The sequence below is a fragment of the Pistacia vera genome, unplaced genomic scaffold (genome assembly GCF_008641045.1).
Source record: "Pistacia vera cultivar Batoury unplaced genomic scaffold, PisVer_v2 Contig476, whole genome shotgun sequence".
NCBI classification, from domain to species: domain Eukaryota; kingdom Viridiplantae; phylum Streptophyta; class Magnoliopsida; order Sapindales; family Anacardiaceae; genus Pistacia; species Pistacia vera.
Window position 1 is genome coordinate 199,743 of NW_022196308.1, and position 19,029 is coordinate 218,771.

Below are 19,029 nucleotides of genomic sequence, written 5' to 3' on the forward strand. Positions count from 1 at the left end.
TTTGTGATCTCCTCTCTTCACTCTTCATTGCCGATCTCGTCTGTTCACCGTCGATCTCTTCCTTTTCGTCGTCAGTTGTAGCTTATCTTGCTCAGGAACCATCGTCTCTTCCTTCCATTTGCGCGATCTCGTCTCTTCACCATCGAGCTCCACCTTTCCAACGTCAACGACAGCTCATCTTCACCAAGTAATGTCGTCACTCGTCAGTGCTTCCTTTGTTCTCTACTCCCTATTTTCTTTAATTCACTTTGCCATTTCTTTTGATAAATTGCAATTTTCCGGCGAGTTGTAAACTTTTAAAGCATCTGCTTCTAGCTCCTAGCTCCTGGCTTGGTCATTCAGATTTCTGGAATTCTGGACTTTGTGAACAATAACTTTGCTGATGTCAACATGATGTTGTCACTGATTGAACCGGTTCAACTGTTCGACTAGGACTCGGCCAACTTGCCAAGTTTTGCCTTGATTGGTTTTTAAAACATTGATAATTAGTAGATGGATGATATCGAAATCAGTAAAGTACATGAATGTATAAATAAAATCTCCAAATATAATTTACAAAATAAATTTTGTTTATCATTTGAAATAATGTCCATCATATTTTTAAGAGTAATGCTACAGCCACCGACGGTAGTGCACCGAATTTGTGCATCGAATGACGTGACAAAATCCTGACCGTTGATTGATATTAAGTTAAAACTGATCAACGGTCAGGATTTTATTACGTTATTCGGTACACAAATTTGATGTACTACCGTCGGTGGCTATATCATTTTCCTATCTTTAATATGTTTTTAAGAGAAATTAAAATGTCTCAATTATTTAATAAAGCAATCCAAACACCCCATCTTGACCAGGAGATCCCCAGAATTCTGAATGTATTTAACTAACAAACTCGGTGGCAGAGCGACCAACCCGAGTCAGAAACAGTGAACTCATCCGAGTTCTCTTCTTACCTGAACAAGCCGCTGAAAGTCATAAGCGGCCCCAATTTTGAAACCTAAGAATGAGTGACCAACCAAAATTGCAAGAACACCAAAATTCGCTAAAACCAATGGAAAAATATTATCTTACCAACTGCGGAATATGCTTATTGGAGGAAGGGAGATCAATCAGAGGCCAAATAGATTGCTGCGACCACTACTTTTGCTTCGTGTGTATCATGGAGTGGGCCAAGATCGAATCTACATGCCCCTTGTGCAAGCGCCGCTTCACCAACATTCTACAAACGCAAAAGGAGGGTCTTGTTCCGTGCGAGCGAATCGTAAATGTTCCAAAACGCGACCAGGTACAAGTTTCTTTTCTCTTTATTGATCTTACCGTGTTATTTAGTTTTTAAGTTTGCCGCCGTGTGGAGTTAATTCGGTTGAATTGTAGTAAGGTTTTGGTGAATCCCGTACCGTTCAATATTCATTATCAAATTGACAATGGTAATTTTAATATGAAGTAATTTTGGTTTTATGATGATTTAGTGCTTCTGGATTTTAATTGCAGTAACTTTGTTCTTAGTTTATTAGTTTGCTGCAAAATTGAGCTTTTTATGCTAGTTATATTTTTAGCTTATAACCTAGTATACTGCAGGCTCAACAATTATTGTTAGATGTCCCTATATACACTTATTAGACTAATCTAGTTGTGTGTTAATTTTGGAGACTTCTGCGAAAAACAATTTCGAGGTCTAATCGTAGTAAACTTAGACACCTACTTTACACCTACTTGAAAGAGTGTTGCAGTTTCTCCTTTTATTGAACAAAAATGAGTTGGTTTATGAAATAATTACTATAATAGTGCTTAAAATCAGCGAAATTTGGTTTGTATTTGTAAACTGCTGTACCTGGAAAAGAATTCAGTTTGTATATCATATCAATTTTGGCTTTAATTAATCCAAAATTGACATTAAAAGTATTTTGCTTTTTCCTCAGATGCCAAATATATTTGTGTCTGTAAGTACTGTATTTTTAAACATATTTATGGATGTATGTTAGTTTTGCAGGTTTACCATCATTTTGGAAATGCAACAGTTGGGCCTTTTGATTCTTATGCTCATGTGAAGTGTAGTGTGTGCCAGGGCACCAATGATGATAGTCTATTACTACTTTGTGATCTTTGTGATCTCGCTGCTCATACTTACTGTGTTGGCCTGGGTGCTACTGTACCTGATGGTGATTGGTTTTGCCATGATTGTGCTATTTTGAGGGCCGAGCATAACAATGCTGAAATAGATACTGATGCTGACAATAAAACTCTTTCCATCTTTGATGTCATACACGAAGATACAGATGAAATGAGAATTTGGAAGCCTCATCTGATGGCCTCTTTAGCACTTGTTGTTAACTCCGGAGCAGGTATCAATGTTGCAAATGAAGTAACTTTGTTAGATAGAGGAACTTATCAGAATAATGCAGATCAACCACCCAAATTGGATGTGCGAACGCTGCATCTTTCTCAGGATGTCCAAAGTCATATACAAGCACTACGTGAAAACTGGAATGCATTGCGAAATGGATCCTTAAGCTTTGCTTCTAGTTTGGGTCAACCACATTCCTCGACCTCCCAAGGTTGTCAGCTACTGAGAGCTCGGGATGGTTTGTCTCAGGGCATTGAACATAACAATTACGGAAGTTCACATGATATAGATAAAGCATGGAAAAAGATGAAAATTGCCAAGTCAAAGCAGCAGAATTGTGGAAGGGCAAGCAGTGTTCATCTTGCCTCAAAGTCAAAACATCCTTCTGTAAAGGGAAAAGCTCCCGAGCAAGCCACTAGTACCAGTTCAAGTCTTCATATAGTTAATAGAAAACAACCTGGAGATAGTGTTCTCAGCATATCTGCCTTTGAAAAGAAGAGGAGGTATAATTCTCCTGAAAGCAAACCTGCAAACCATAGATTTCCAAAGTCAGAAAGTCAAAAGCCAAATCAGTTTATGACTCTTAAACCGTGTGAGGGGCGTTCGACTACTCAGTCAATACGATTATCTGAATCTTCTTCATCTAGGAAGGCCGAAACTCAATGTGACCTTCGTCATGCCAATAGGGCAAGTTTGTCGGCAAAATGTTCACATGAAGCTTCATCAAGTGCTAGTCACGAGCAAGCTGGTTCTTCTTATTCAATAAATTTGATTGGGTCACTGCCTACAACATATGATTCATGTAACAGGAAACCAGATCTCCATACATTTTCCTTCGGTGAAGTAGATAACCTCAAGGGAAAAGGTCGGTTGGGGAAGGATTGTGCTAGAAGGAAGGAAATAAAAGATGATGATGCCAAGAACGAGATCCGTTCTCTTGTCAAGCTCAACTTAAAGCTTCTAAGCAGAGACAGACAATTAGGTATAATTGCTAGATTTATAGATGTCTTTCTAGGATTGAAGTTGTGGTTTGATTCTGGATATCAATCATGGTATCTACGGATAATTTAAAAGTTTTCTAAATGTCATATGATAAAGTTTGGGAAAGAGAAGACGTTTTGAAACTTGTATACAAAGCTTTTTTTTTTTTTTCTTCTACTCTCAATTTTAGGTTCCGGTTGCTTCAGAAAATTATCCATTAGGGCTTTTTACCTGTTAACCCTTGTGTCGGTGGTATCTGAAATATTCTCAGGCACACTGAACAACTGCCACTTCTAAATTGAATAAAGTTGTTTTACTTGATTATGTCGTCTTCAGGATTTGATGTATTCAAGGAAGTTGCTAGGCGTGCCACACATACCATATTGGCAGCATGTGGTTTGGAGCACCCAAGGTCTAATATTCGTATATTTCCAAGCTCAGTAGTTCGCAGCCATAGTGAACATATTCAGCAGCTCCATAAGTCCACCCTGATGCCAAATTCTTGCCGAGAATGCTTTTATATCTTCGTAAAGGATGTTGTCAAAGCCATTATGTTTGAGAAATGTGGTCGCGGCAAATCATGCTAATGTCTCTTATTCAGGTAAATTCTGCTGCGCAACTTCATAAGGGGAAAATTTAGTTCCTTTTCCCCCTCTATATTGCCAAACAAATAGGTTTACTTGTATAGATTGATTCATTAGCATCTGTAAAAAAAAAAATTCTTACATCAGCACGAATAAAATATTTCGCATCATACATATTTATAAATCTGTACAACGTTTATAAATAAATGAAAATGAGAGAGCAGCATGTACATATGCAGCAAATATTCATAGGTTTTTTTCATTCTTGGTGCTTCTTAACAACATAGATATAAATGCTACAAACATCTTTTGTCAACAGATTCAATTACAAACTGTTCTAGCTTTGTTTAGTTAGAACTTTTGGACTTTGAAGTTCATTTAAACTCCTCACAAACTCATCCAAATATTTATCAGAACTCCCTCCTTGGGCCACCCCACCCAGCACTGCATCTCTTAACTCCTTTGCTTTCACTCTCTGTGGTCTGCGGTCATCTAGTGACTCAATCAACAATCGAGCCAACTCCGTTGACTCCGGAATGTTATGAATCGCCTCGCCAACTCGGATTCCCACCCCTAATTGTTCAACAAGTAATTTAGCATTTACAAACTGCTCCGCACCCATCGGCCATGTCAGCATCACAACACCAGCGGCAACTCCTTCTAACGTGGAGTTCCACCCGCAGTGAGTCAAGAACACGCCCACCGCTCGATGCCGTAGTATCTCCACCTGTGGAGCCCATCCCTTGATAATGTATCCCCTCCCAGCCACACGATCTTCGTACCCTTTGGGGATGATACCGTAATCACCTGCCACGTGTCTTTCATTTGGTTGCTTCACGCCCCATATAAAATTAACCTGACTCTTTTCCACGGCAGTAGCTAACTCTTCCATCTGCTTCCTCGACAGCATTGCATGACTACCGAAGCAAATGTAAACAACAGATTCATCCTTCCTAGCGTCGAGCCATGTCATCACCTCGTGACATGCCACAGAGCTGGACCCCCCACGGTTGGTGGTTGTCCCACCGGCCAAGTCATCGCCTTTAGGCAAAAGAGGGCCCACTGCCCAAAGACGATCGTGACCCACTTGGGTTTTGATGTGTTCAATGTAAACTTGTTCCAAATGGGCGGATGTGTTGAAAACGATTCCCCAGCTTGCAATATCACCAAGCGCAACGTCTTTAACAAATTCCCAAACTGGTTCTCCTGGCTTACTCGTCCTGTAAAGAGTGGGGACTTGATACCAAGGAAGGTGAGGACAATTCGGTAAATTCGGAAAATGGACCAATGAGTTATCGTTATGAGGATCATCTCTTTTGGGTTGATCCCGCCATAAAGTGAAGAAAATGGACAATCCAAAGGCGCCTGTACACGAGAACACAACACGAGCAACGCCAACCTCAGAAGCTAATTGGTGAGTCCACCCGAGAAAAAAATCAGAGATAATGGCAACCGGAGGTGATGGGTGGGATCGGAACCATTGAAGAAGAAGAGGATAGTGAAGATCACGCAAGCTCATCATGTTAAAAACAAAGCCTGGCCTTGTTGGGGATTCTGGAGAGGGGAAGATGAGGGATTGAAGAGAAGAGGAGTAGCGGGAGGAGAGGAGTGGATCGAGTAAAGAGACGGTGTTAGGTGTGAGCAAGACGGTGACGTTTAAGCCGCGAGAGAGAAGGCGATGGGTGAGATCGAGGAGGGGAATGATGTGACCTGAAGCTGGGTATGGGTAAACGAGAATGTGAGGTTTGGAGGGAGACATGGCTGATGGCTTAGGAATGGCAGGTATGCCAGGTACTGTAGAAAATTGAGTGAATTGTTATATCTTCTTCTTTGCATTTAATTAATTTATGAGTGAGTAAGAAAATGTTTAGTTGGTTTAGAAACTGAAGGACTCATTATATCTTCAATTAATTTATATATGATGCTCTGTCACGCATGACGCCACTTCCCTTGTTACTATCTTCTGTAACAAACTCCTAAATAAAGAGAAACTCTATTTTTTATAGTCCAACACAGAACAGAAGGAATCAATAGGAGAAACATAAATTTGATACACTTGTTATCCATGTCTCAAGGCTTTATCTCAAGTAAACAGTCAACAAATGCATCCAAATCTTTGTCGGAACATCCTCCTTTTTCCACCCCACCCACCACAGCATCTCTTAACTCTTACGCTTTCACTCTCTCTGCTCTTGTTTCATCTAGTGACTCAATCAACAACTGAGCCAACTCTGTTGACTCGGGAATATTACGAGTCCCTTCACCAGCTCTCATCCCCACGCCTAATTATTCAACAAGCAATCGAGCATTTAGAAACTGCTCCGCCCGCATGGGCCACGTCAGCATCAGTACACCGCCGGCAATTCCTTCCAACGTGGAGTTCCACCCGCAGTGAGTCAAGAACACGCCCACAGCCCTATGCCTCAGTATCTCCACCTGGGGAGCCCATCCCTTGATGATGTAACCCCTCCCAGCCACACGATCTTCGAACCCTTCAGGAATGTCGCCGCAATCTCTTGCCACGTGTTTTTCATTCTGTAACTTCACACACCATATAAAGTTTACCCCGCTTTTCTCCAGCCCCGCGGCTAACTCATTCGTTTGCTTCTTCGTCAACATGCCACGGCTCCCGAAGCATACGTAAACAACGGATCCGTCCTCGGGAGCACCGAGCCACGTCATCAGATCGCCGGCCGTATCATCGTCTTTAGGCAACATAAGAGGCCCCACTGCCCAAACACGATTATGACCTACTTGGTTCTTCAAGTGTTCAATGTAAATTCCATCCAAATGGGTGGATGTGTTCAGAATTATTCCCCAACTTGCCATGTCAGCAAGTGAAACGTTTCTGATGAATTTCCAACCTGGTTCTCCAGGCCTCGTCGTTCTGTAAATTTCAGGGATTTCATACCCACTAAGGGAAGAACAAAGCGGCAACTTGGGAAATTGAAGTAAAGAATTTGAGTTATTGGGATCGTCTATTTTGGGTTGGTCCTTCCATAAAGTAAAGAAGGTGGACAGGCCAAATGCACCTGTGGGCGAGAAGACGATATGTGCAACGCCAACCTCCGAAGCTAATTGGTGAGTCCAGCCAAGCAAGAAATCAGAGATAATGGCAACGGGAGGAGATTGGTGAGATTGAAACCATTGAAAAAGAAGAGGATAGTGAAGATCACGGAGCTCTTGCATGATGTTGACAATTGGGTTGGAGTTAATGGTGTTTTTTAAGGGATTTGGAGAGGTTTGTGGACAGGGGAGGAGCAGTGGTTGGAGAGAGCAGAGGAGAGGAGTGGGTGGAGTAAATAAAAATTATTGTGGGTGACCAATACGGTGACGGCTAGGCCGGCGGTGAGTAAGCGGCGGGTGAGGTGGAGGGTTGGGATGATGTGGCCTGAGGTCGGAAATGGATAAACCAGAATGTGATGTTTGGTGTTGGAGGTATAAGACACGGCTTGTCAGTGCCGGTTTGGTGGTTTCTATGCAAATTGCAACGCTGAAAAAAGTAAAGTGTTTCTTCTCTTTGTAATTTGCGGCTTGGAATTATATCATGTTTCCATCATGTTACCTTTATATATAATTTACAAAATTGTAAATATATATTGTCGGTAACCATTATCTTATTTTTAAAACTTTTTATATTAAACACATTTATGATTATTAAAATTTTATATGTATTTAAAATTTTCTCATATATATAAAGAACTATAGTCAATAAACATTAAAAACAAATTTTTAGCCTTTTTAATAAAATAATTGTATTATTATTATGTTTTCTTCAAGAACAACTTTTATATCTGTCAAAAATATAAGTTAGAAACAAATTGTACAACACATAAAGGTAAATTATTTCGTTTATGTGCTTCATCTGAAATACCATCATGCCATGCAAAAACATGTAAGGTTTTTTTAGGCTTTTAGCAACATTCTAATATTCTTTTTTCGATAATTAATGCTGCCAGTAGAGACCAAAAATTAATGCTACAGAATACACCTCATTTCACATTTGCTTTAATTTTTTTTTTTTTTTAATAGTACCAGAGTTTATTTAATTTGCCTTTTCGTTGCGAGTGGGTATGGATCTGACTTCTGAGCCCGGGCCAATAATCTGAATCTTAGCCCATTATAAAGAGCCAGTTTTCCCATTTAAATGCTCTTTTATCGTGTTTTTGCCATAGCCGTTCGTTCAAGCTCATTCAACTGTTTAACAAATTCATCCATTTCTTTATCCGAACTTCCTCCTTTCGCCACCGCCTTCAATACCGCCTCTCTCACCTCTTTTGCCTTAATCCTCTCTGCTCTAGCTCCATTCACCGACTCAGACAATACCCGAGCCAACTCAGGTGGCTCGGGTACATTCTGAGTTCCCTCACCGACTCGGATCCCCACTCCTAATTGTTCGACCAATACCCGCGCATTCATGAACTGCTCCGCCCCCATCGGCCACGTCAGCATCACCACACCCGCCGCAGTTCCTTCCAACGTGGAGTTCCACCCGCAATGAGTTAAAAACGCGCCCACTGATCGGTGTCCTAATATCTCTACCTGTGGAGCCCATCCCTTGATGATGTAACCCCTCCCAGCCGTACGATCTTCGAACCCGTTGGGGATGGTACCATAATCGTGTGACACGTGTCTCTCGTCTGGTTTCTTCACGCACCAGATAAAATGGACTCCGCTTTTCTCCAACGCGGAAGCCAGCGTATCCATTTGCTTACTTGTCAGCACGCCTCGACTCCCGAAGCACACATAGACAACGGAACCATCCTCACGTGCGTCAAGCCACGTCATCAAATCGTGACATGGCACGGAGCTGGATCCACCACGGCTGGCCATATCACCATCTTGGGGCAGAACGGGTCCCACTGCCCAAACACGATCGTGACCGACTTGTTTCTTGATGTTTTCAATGTAAACTCGTTCCAACCCAGTGGAGGTGTTTAAAACGATTCCCCAACTCGCCATATTACCCAACCAAACGTTCTTGCGAAATTCCCAAATTGCTTCTCCTTCTTTGGTCCTTGTATATAGAGGAGGGAGTTGATACCAAGGGAAAACTGGACAATTTGGTAAATTCGGAAATGTTACTAACGACTTTTCGTTATCAGGTTCTTCTATTTTGGGTTGCTCCCGCCATAAAGTGAAGAACATGGACAAGCCGAAGGCGCCGGAAGGCGAGAACAGGACGCTTGGTACGCCAACCTCGGAAGCTAATTGGTGAGTCCACCCGAGAAAGAAATCGAAAACCATGACAGCAGGAAGGGATTGTTGTGATCGGAACCATTGAAGGAGAAGAGGATAGTGAAGGTCATGCAGCTGGGTGGTGTTAAGGTTGAACCTTCCGTTTGTTGTGGGAGTTTCTGGAGAAGGGAAGATTAGAGGTTGAAGAGATTGGTGACAGGAGAGGAGTGGGTCGAGTAAAGAGAGGTTGTTGGGGGTGATCAATACAGTGACGGATAGGCCGCGGGTGAGTAAGCGGTGAGTGAGGTCGAGGAGGGGGATTATGTGGCCTGAGGTTGGAAATGGGTAAACGAGAATGTGTGGTTTGGTGGTCGCCATGGATATAGCTTGGATTGGATAGCGACAAGCTCAGCTTGTAGTAATGACAATGAAACTGAGAAAAGTGTTTGGTTGGTGAGGGAGATTTATGGGACTTGAGTTTGCATGTGTTTCCCAGTACGTTTTTATAGGCTTCGTGCAAGATAAGATTGGTGGAAGCTCAGTTGAGATAGAATCAGTTTCTTCTCTTTGGACTCACACTACGTCAGGCCTGACGCCAGTAAAAATAAAAAATACGCTAATCTCTTTTAAAGTAATCCTTGTATAATAGATAACATTAATGCAAGTTGTTAAGTCGCTTTCATATAGTCTTTGTTTTTTTTGTCTTTTCTTATATTTTAAGAATAAAACGAAACAATGTTTGAATTACTTGTCGAAAAACATTAAATTTAGAATGCTTTTCAAATTTAAGGCTAAAACAGCTCAATGCAAAACACAAAGAAAAGAACTTGAATGTAATTTTTTTATTTGATTACTGAACCTTTGATCCCAAGATTTACACCTTTAGGCTACAGTTAACTATTGATTCCTCTTCCAGGAAATATGATTCTACAAAGAAAGCCTACAAATCCTTACTTTTGGAACAACTAGTACTACATTTTATTCTTCACTCGTTTTTTTTACTTAACACAAAAGCTTAAACTAATTTCAGAACTTGCATGAAGTTCCAAGCCTCTGTCTCTGTCTCCACCCGATAGTTGTGCACCTTCTTTGGGTGAAGGCAGGGTGAAGAAGCTCCTTAAACTTTTCAAGAAACACATTCCATTCTTCTTCCTTCATATCAGCAAGCTTCACAAAACTTTTGGTACTGGATAGCCGGTCATTTGCGCTACTTACGCTCTCAGATAAGGAACCCATCAGTTGATTTTCTTCTACTTTTGCATCAAGGTGAGGCGGGCTTCTCTCACGGATGTTAACTTTGTTCACAGGCTGGGACAACTTGGGGGCTATTTGAAGCCAGTTCCATTGTGTGATTCCTTTTGCCTCAACTGGTTTTTCATCCACCAGAACTTCTTCTTCTTCAAGATTCTCTAGTTTAGATGTAAAGTCTCCATTCTCAAACTCTGCATCTTCACAATCTAGATCAAACAGACACTCTTCCTCTCTTCCATCATCACCAGAGAATGATAATTCCCCCTCAGCCATGATCCTCCGAGCCTCAAGGCATACAACCTCGAGCTCACTTGGTTCCTCCTCTTCAGAACTAAATTCTCTACTCATCATCTCACCAATCTCAGAAAGGCAGAGTCCAAAAGCAGCTGCTTCCTGAAGGAATACAGTGCAGACTACCAAAACCCGGAGACATCCCTCCCGAATCATGGGCAGTTCCTTTCGTAGCATCTCAGAATCGTGAAGAGGATCTAATTTTTTTATATACTCAAGCTCATCCTCAGAGAAAGGAATTGAAGCCTGAGGCCAATGAATCCACTCGAAGTATGGGTCTTCCAAGCTCTCTGGCAGGCAAAGGCCATGATCAATTGGAATGAGCTCCACTTTTCCAAATCTCCCAACACCGTCAAGTTTCCTCACTAAAAGGTTTCCACCATGCCTATCAGTGTTAAAGATTCTTATATCCAATATCCCTATTCTATGTATTGCACCAACAGGAAAGCTTGAGGTTCCATAGTCACCAGCATCAAAGTCATGAGGCATGAACTGCTGAAGAGATGCAATCTTGCTAACTTTCTCCCTCTTCTGAAGCTTATTTCCCATTACACCATCATTAAGATTAAAAATAGAGTGTGTAACTTTCACAAGAACAGTTGCAGGCACATTAGCAAAGTGATTGTAGTCCAAAAGGTAGGCAGCTACTTCTCGAAATCCTGTTTCACCAACTCTCACTGATCCTTTCAGGCCTGGCTGCCCAAGAGCTTTCCCTACAAAGCCTTTTGGATTATTTGGTGCAAAAGGTTCCTCATCAGTTGGCTTAACAATAGCAAGATTGTCACCTTTGCAGTTTCTGAAGAAGTAAGCACCGCCAAGCCCACTATGGATAGGGATGGGATCAACACCATTCTTGATAGCCTTAACAATTTCCTTAATAAGTTCATTTGTCCTAGGGAAGGAACTCAAGCTCCCTAATATCTCAATTGGACCACTCTGATCCCTTTGTTGTTGGTCCTTTCCAGTAGGTGAAAGACATGGAGTTGATGAGCTCCGATGCATGGCATTCCTAGTCAGAAGAAGAGGAGAATCATTTCGAATGGCGCTAAGGTCATTATTGAGAGTAAGATCTCCAAATGTCAAGGAGCTCTCATCAGTAGGTACATTAAGCGCAAGCTGCAGCCTTCTCTTCACTGTGCGAGCATTGTCATTCCTATTCAACTCCATTCCCAAAACACACCCATCGTCAGTCTGTACAAACACTCGCCTTGTCCCCGCAGATTTTGCTCTTAAGTCCCAATGGTACTCTACATTGCAAGGACTGTTAAAAACCGAAACAGCCATCTGCGTCTGAACAGGACTTCCAAAATTCTGAGACATCAGAAAACCTGTAGTTTTCAAAGTCAGCAAGAACTGTGATGGCACGGTAGAGATTCTTCTTCCTCCTTAAGCAGGTGCCAGAGCCCGACACCAATTGAAAGAGGGAGATATATGTGTGCCGATCAATCATCAAACTATCAATGGAACCACCAGCCAGTCACCAATTCACAATCATTCACATCCAAGTCATGAAGAAATAACCAATGGCTCCGTAAACAACCTGCATATTAGAAACAAAATCAGCAAACTTCAAGACATAATTACATAAATACAAATTCCAACTTTGGAACAAAATGAAACGACCTTCATGCAGAAAAATAAATTTCTGAATTCAATTAAAGAAATAAACGATCATCATAAAATATCGATATATATATATATATAAAGAAAAGAAAAGAGAAGGAAACAACACAGTTTTTACACATACTATAACAGTATCTTCAGTACTTGTATCAAGTACTAATTTGTATATAAATCTGTTTGGTCGTTGAGAAAATTAAGGGCCTAACAGAGAATCGGAATCCAAATTTAATACTTTACTCGGCTGATAAAAGCCATACAGCCTGTATTGAGTAGGTCCTCTCATTTTATTAGACACTGAACAGCAAAAAAGTAACTAGTTTAATTTAAAGATTTCAAACCCTTTCTTTCTTTCTTTCTTTCTTCCATCCTCTTTTCCTTTTACATATTTTCTTGTTAACCAAACGGCCAACAGTACATCTGAAGAACGCATAAAAGGACTCACTTTTGCTTGTTATCAAATTACGAAAAAGAAAAAGAGCTTTGAAGAGTAAAAAATAAGAATGCAAAAAACAGATAAAACAAAGTCATGCAAGAAGAAGAAAGCATTGAATCAAATCGTTTTAGAAGGAAAACTCACCGAACTTGAGAGAATCTTGAGGAAGATCAGAGAGAGAAGAGAGAATCAGGACCGTTGATGAGGAAGTGATGATCACAGGAAGAAGGAAGTTTGAAAGATCAACAGTAAGAGTCCAATGGCTACGAGTTGAAGAGAGTAAACTCTGAAACCAAACACTGAGCCTCAAGTCCTTCTCTCTCTCGCTTTCTTTCTTTCTCTCGTCTCTGTTGTGGATTCTGCTGAGAATGTTTCTTTTTAAAGTGTTTTTTGTACGGGTTTCACATGAGAATTGAGGAAGAGCATTTGACAGTTTTCTTAGGAATTTACTACAAAAGACCTGCCTTTGACAACTTTTGACTCTTGAGTATATAATTATTAGAATAATTAAAGAAATTTTTATTTGAATTTGTTTATCTATATACCAACATTTATGAGGGAGAAACAATGAAAAGGAATGCCTTATAATTTTCAAAATTAATTTAGAAGAAATAAAATTTTCTGTCTTTGATGGTCAATAAACTTGTACTTCAGTCCTGGTTGGTCAATTTAGTACACCACGTTTTATAGCTGAACACCCAAAATGAAAGCCGTCCGATCAAATCAGAAGATGCAATCATCAGCATATGTACGGACGACGAGTGGCAATGACGTGCAAGAAACTGATTGGTGGAGTAGGTGGCAATGTCACCGCTAAACAGTAAACAGAGCAACACCTGCTTCCTGTGAACCGGGCAGACCAGAAGTAAATACAAGTGTTTTACCCACAACCAAAAGCGACCAATCAATCAAACAAAATTGCAAGTTTACCAACTTACCTGACCTTGGGAGCATGAAAGTTACATCTCAAGGGTTATTGTGGGAATTTAACTTGAATGATTCTTCGGACATGGGTTAAATTGTCATTTTCTGAGCTTTTCATGGATGCAAATCCCTCACCCTCTCGAACAACTCAAAAGGATGAGCACACTTTTCCCCATTTTATGATAGAAAGATTTTAATTTTTAGTACATTATTTTATATTAATTTAAATTTATTTTATATGTTGGAAGGATTTTCAATCAAGAAACTATCAAAAGGGTTTTGGTGGTTTGGGAAGTGAAATTAGTTTAACTTCCAAATTAAAAATTAATATATAAAAAATAGTTCGTACTCAATATTATCTTTGTACTATTTTAATTTTTTAAATATATTCTTTAAAATTGTTAAATAAATACTTAATTATTGATAATCTTAATATTTTTAGCTCGTGCCTTACAATACTAGTGTTCTGAAAATCGGACTAGACTGGTTGATCCGACCGGTGATTGACGCTCTTTTTGGACCAAATTACCATTTTCAATTGTTCACAAAATCTCTAACTTGATCGCCAAAGAACAAAGGCTACCAAGTGTTGGGGTTGGAAAGGTTTTATAGAGTGGAAGCTGGTGGTTCAAGGAGTGGTGTCAAATTGAATTTCAGACGCCAAAATCAGTCAGAAATTGACTGAAAAAATCAACTCAATACGCGAGTCACGGCCAGCGAAAGAGGGACCTACAAGTGTCGAGGTTAAAGGGATTTTGTAGAGTGAAGGCCAATGGTTTAGGTGATGGTGTCAGATTAAATTTTGGACGCCGAAATCAACCAAAATTTGTCCGGAAAAATCAACCCAATCACAGTGGTATACGCGAGTCACAACCGACGAACGAGGACCTATCAAGTTTTGACGTTAGAGGGTTAGAGGGGTTTTGTAAAGTGGAGGACAGTGGTTTAGACAGTGGTGTCTGATTGAATTTTGACTGTTGGAATTAGCCAAAATTTGGTTGGAAAAATCAAAACCCAAACAAATCATAGGGGTATATTTACTAGATTTCAAACCTATAAGGACTAATGCGTATTTTTTAGTGGTGTTTTTACAAGATTTCAAAGTTACTAGATTACCGATAAGACACCTCCTCTTGGCTGGGTGACACCCTGGGTTGGGTTTTAGAACACTGTACAATACACGTTAACTGAACCTTTAAAAATAAAGTTTGTTAATTTTGTTTTCTTTTCTTGACGATAAAAGGAGAAAAAAGATTAAATATTCTCTCTAGCTCAGGAGAATGGTTAACAGGTTTAACTTCATTTTTTATCTTATCGACCATAAGATAACATATTTTGATGGTCTTAAGATATGAGAATAATATCTAAAAACTGTTTCATATAACAATTTAACAATTGACGCGTTGCAAGTTGGTAAAATATCAATACTGAGATGATATTCAGAAAACTGGCCCCATGATAAGACAGAAAAANTTACTGAACACCCAAAATGAAAGCCGTCCGATCAAATCAGAAGATGCAATCATCAGCATATGTACGGACGACAAGTGGCAATGACGTGCAAGAAACTGATTGGTGGAGTAGGTGGCAATGTCACCGCTAAACAATAAACAGAGCAACACCTGCTTCCTGTGAACCGGGCAGACCAGAAGTAAAAACAAGTGTTTTACCACAACCACAAGCGACCAATCAATCAAACAAAATTGCAAGTTTACCAACTCACCTGACCTTGGGAACATGAAAGTTACATCTCAAGGGTTATTGTGGGAATTTAACTTGAATGATTCTTCGGACATGGGTTAAATTGTCATTTTCCGAGCTTTTCATGGATGCAAATCCCTCACCCTCTCGAACAACTCAAAAGGATGAGCACACTTTTCCCCATTTTATGAAAGAACGATTTTAATTTTTAGTACATTATTTTATATTAATTTTATATGTTGGAAGGATTTTCAATCAAGAAACTATCAAAAGGGTTTTGATGGTTTGGAAAGTGAAATTAGTTTAACTTCCAAATTAAAAATTAATATATAAAAAATAGTTCGTACTCGATATTATCTTCGTACTATTTTAATTTTTAAAATATATTCTTTAAAATAGTTAATTAAATACTTAATTATTGATAATCTTAATATTTTTAGCTTGTGCCTCACAATACTAGTGTTCTGAAAATCGGACCAGACTGGTTGATCCGACCGGTGGCTGGCACCCTCTCTAGTCCAGATTACCATTTTCAATTGTTCACAAAATCTCTAACTTGATCGTTAGAGAACAAAGGCTACAAAGTGTTGGGGTTATAGAGGTTTTGTAGAGTAGAAGCCGGTGGTTCAAGAAGTGGTGTTGAATTGAATTTCGAACGCCAAAATCAATCAGAAATTGACCGAAAAAATCAATCCAATACACGAGTCACGGCTAACGAACGGGGGACCTACCAAGGGTCAGGGTTAAAGGGATTTTATAAAGTGAAGGTCAATGGTTCAGGCGGTGGTGTCGATTGAATTTTGGACACCAGAATCAACCAAAATTTGGCCGGATAAATCAACCCAATCACGAGCGAGTCACGACCGACGAACAAGGACCTACCAAGTTTTGACGTTAGAGAGGTTTTGTAAAGTGGAGAACGGTGGTTCAGGTAGTGGTGTCGGATTGAATTTTGACTGTTGGAATCAACCAAGATTTGGTTAGAAAAATCAAAACCCAAACAGATCATAGGGGTGTATTTACTAGATTTCAAACCTACAAGAACTTATGTACATTTTTTAGGGGTGTTTTTACAAGATTTCAAAGTTACTAGATCACCGATAAGACCGCTGGTTTAACCTGTCAGACCGATCAACCTAAGACCTGACCTCTTGGCTAGGTGACACCCTCGGTAGGGTTTCAGAACATTGTACAATACACGTTAATTGAACCTTTAAAAGTAAAGTTTGTTAATTTTGTTTTCTTTTCTTTTCTTGACGATAAAAGGAGAAAAAAGATTAAATATTCTCTCTAGCTCAAGAGAATGGTTAACAGGTTTAACTTCATTTTTTATCTTATCGACCATAAGATAACATATTTTGATGGTCTTAAGATATGAGAATAATAATATTTGTCAATAACTTACAATAGATGATATCTAAAAACTGTTTCATATACTAATTTAACAATTGACAAGTTGCCAAGTAGGTAAAATATCAATATTGAGATGTATTCAGTAAACTGGCCCCATGATGAGACAGAAAAAAAGAGAAATATCATCATCTTCTCCTTCACTTTTTTATTTCCATTCGTTCTTTAGTTATCTAATTCATCTTCAATATGTAAGCAAAGTGATTAGAGTCAAGAGAGAAAATGACTGGCATTTTAAGTTGAGAAGAATAAAGTCATGAAAGTGTATGGCATCAAAGGGACAGGTAGACCCCAAATTGTGAGTTAAATATGAGTAGATAAGGGTTAGGTTTATGATTTTAAATCTTTTCCATCATTTCAAAATATCATCTTCATATAGTTTATAGTTTCTTTTTCCACTAGTAAATTATAGTTTGATACTTCCAACTTAGCTCCAAAATTTTGTTTCAAATGATGTTTACCTCTTTTGCCAATCATATCTTGTTGAAATTGAGGGTACGGGATCTCTGATAAAATTTTACTTCATTAGAAGGATTGATAAAGCTAAAAACAGGCTAAGTTCGGCCAAAGTATGGAGTTTAATTCCCTATTTGAACTAGGACCTAGGGAATTGACAAAGCATGTTCTGGAAAACAGTATTTTCCAGTAAAGTTTTTGTATTTTACACCGAGAGAAATGGAAAAGAGTTAAAATTACAAGGAACAATATGACTGGGACTCACAGTATAAAAATAATAATAAAATATAGGAGTGTGCAAAAAAACCAGCTGGAATCAGAACTGACAGGTACCTAGGGTTCTAGTTTCGATTCCTCCTTAAAACCAGCCTTTATAGGGTAGGTTTCGATTTTAGAAATTAGGAACCGGCTGGTGGAACCGGAATCAGAACTAACATTCGGATACCCAAGTAAGAACCATGACTAAATTGTAATTTTTATAAACTGTTAGGATATATTTAATTTTTAGAGAGTTTATTTGTCATTTTTTAAAAGTAGGGGGTTATTTAAATTAATGGGTGTACCCAAAACCGGAACCTATGTTTCAGGTTCCGATTTCTTTGAATTTGGGCAGATGCCCGAACCCGTCCACCCTTAATAAAATAGTTATAATAAGATGATTCATGCATTTTCCCATTAGAACAAACGAATTGCATACTAGTTTTAACATGTCCACCTAAGATTGTGTACTATTTCAGCCCAATTAAAGTATGGTGGACCAATATAATGTCATGAATGCAACTTAAAAATTATCTCGTCATCAAATAACGAAAAAACAATTTAGAAATCAATACAATAATATGAAAGTATTGTTGTAACACTTGTCAACTAAGTTCCTGTCTTTGCTTTGATAATAAATTATATTTATTTCTCTTAGTATAAGATTTTATTCTGAGTTATTTCTTCAATTTGATTGAAAAACTGTAATTATTGGGTTGTTGAGAGCTGACCTTTATTTGGTTTGGGTACTTGTTGTGTTGCAGATGAGATAGAGGACTCTTCAATGTCTGCCTAAAATCAAAGCTGAGACAAGCCCAATTTGCAAAATTGTAATGGGCTTGGACTGGACTAAAACAAACCCAATCTGAACCCGAAATTACCAAGCCCATGAAGGTCTAAATTCAAAGTTTATCCAAAAGGAATCAGAATTCACAAACTTGTGCGGGAGCAAGCATCATGTGCTATGAAAATGGACCACCAGGTGTTCCTTGAGCATAAGTGACCTCAATGTGCTTTTGTGTTTTTAAAAACAGCCAAAAGTACTTCCAAAAATCAATTGAAAGCAAAAACAAGAATGGATCCACGAGGCATTGGAACTTGCGAATCTAAGCTGCCACAGTCGAACGAGACACTTGTCCCACACGAGATGGGGCCACGTTTCACAGGTTAGGACCAGCCAAAAAAGGAGACATGGTAACACGCGAGTTAAGCACGTGAGACTGACACGTCAGCATGTGTACCCCTTAACCCCTTTCACTTTCAAAAATAAATTGACCCATAAACGACAGGTCACTTGGGAAAGGAGTGCACATGCCCCCACTAAGTGGATTTTTTTTTTTATTTTATTATAATTTTGTGGGGTCTAGTTTCCCTTCCCCACGTGACACCGTCACGAGAAAGAGAAAGACGCCACCGCCTAGTCTACCAGCACGTGCTCTCACGTATTCTTATTGTTGTTCTTCTCTTCCTACAAAATCCCAAGTCATGCCCATGCTCCTGTTAACAATTTCCTTTTATTTACTTATATACCACACATCAATTAGGAATAGCCTACATCGTTCATTTTAATTTAAAATAAATGTATGATAATTATT

The 19,029-nt window shown here is 39.3% G+C and overlaps 5 protein-coding genes across 9 annotated transcripts; 1 reads left to right on the plus strand and 4 right to left on the minus strand.

The window, feature by feature from the left end:
* Window positions 1–847: 847 nt before the first annotated feature.
* On the plus strand, window positions 848–6,876 carry LOC116146321. 5 transcript variants are annotated; one of them, XM_031431729.1, is made up of 4 exons: window positions 848–1,285; window positions 1,983–3,326; window positions 3,662–3,926; window positions 6,786–6,876. In XM_031431729.1, the coding sequence occupies exons 1-3, from the start codon at window positions 1,084–1,086 to the stop codon at window positions 3,910–3,912; spliced, it is 1,797 nt and encodes a 598-aa protein (XP_031287589.1). In that variant the 5' UTR covers window positions 848–1,083; the 3' UTR covers window positions 3,913–3,926; window positions 6,786–6,876. The 5 variants fall into 5 exon arrangements, with proteins under 5 accessions (XP_031287589.1, XP_031287588.1, XP_031287587.1 ...); XM_031431728.1 differs by lacking the exon at window positions 6,786–6,876 and adding an exon at window positions 4,817–4,937; XM_031431727.1 differs by lacking the exon at window positions 6,786–6,876 and adding an exon at window positions 4,324–4,439.
* Window positions 4,079–5,748, minus strand: LOC116146322 (UDP-glycosyltransferase 89B2-like). Its single transcript, XM_031431732.1, has one exon. The coding sequence runs from the start codon at window positions 5,666–5,668 to the stop codon at window positions 4,247–4,249; it is 1,422 nt and encodes a 473-aa protein (XP_031287592.1). The 5' UTR covers window positions 5,669–5,748; the 3' UTR covers window positions 4,079–4,246.
* LOC116146323 (flavonol 3-O-glucosyltransferase UGT89B1-like) lies at window positions 5,911–6,876 on the minus strand. Its single transcript, XM_031431733.1, has one exon. The coding sequence runs from the start codon at window positions 6,736–6,738 to the stop codon at window positions 6,196–6,198; it is 543 nt and encodes a 180-aa protein (XP_031287593.1). The 5' UTR covers window positions 6,739–6,876; the 3' UTR covers window positions 5,911–6,195.
* Window positions 6,877–8,010: 1,134 nt separating this feature from the next.
* LOC116146319 (flavonol 3-O-glucosyltransferase UGT89B1-like) lies at window positions 8,011–9,565 on the minus strand. The gene has a single exon (XM_031431725.1). The coding sequence runs from the start codon at window positions 9,463–9,465 to the stop codon at window positions 8,065–8,067; it is 1,401 nt and encodes a 466-aa protein (XP_031287585.1). The 5' UTR covers window positions 9,466–9,565; the 3' UTR covers window positions 8,011–8,064.
* A 341-nt stretch (window positions 9,566–9,906) lies between these two features.
* LOC116146318 (phosphatidylinositol 4-kinase gamma 7-like) lies at window positions 9,907–13,054 on the minus strand. Its single transcript, XM_031431724.1, has 2 exons — window positions 12,830–13,054; window positions 9,907–12,169 (listed from the first exon to the last, which is right to left on the minus strand). The coding sequence occupies exon 2, from the start codon at window positions 11,947–11,949 to the stop codon at window positions 10,114–10,116; it is 1,836 nt and encodes a 611-aa protein (XP_031287584.1). The 5' UTR covers window positions 11,950–12,169; window positions 12,830–13,054; the 3' UTR covers window positions 9,907–10,113.
* Between the last annotated feature and the right edge of the window lie 5,975 nt (window positions 13,055–19,029).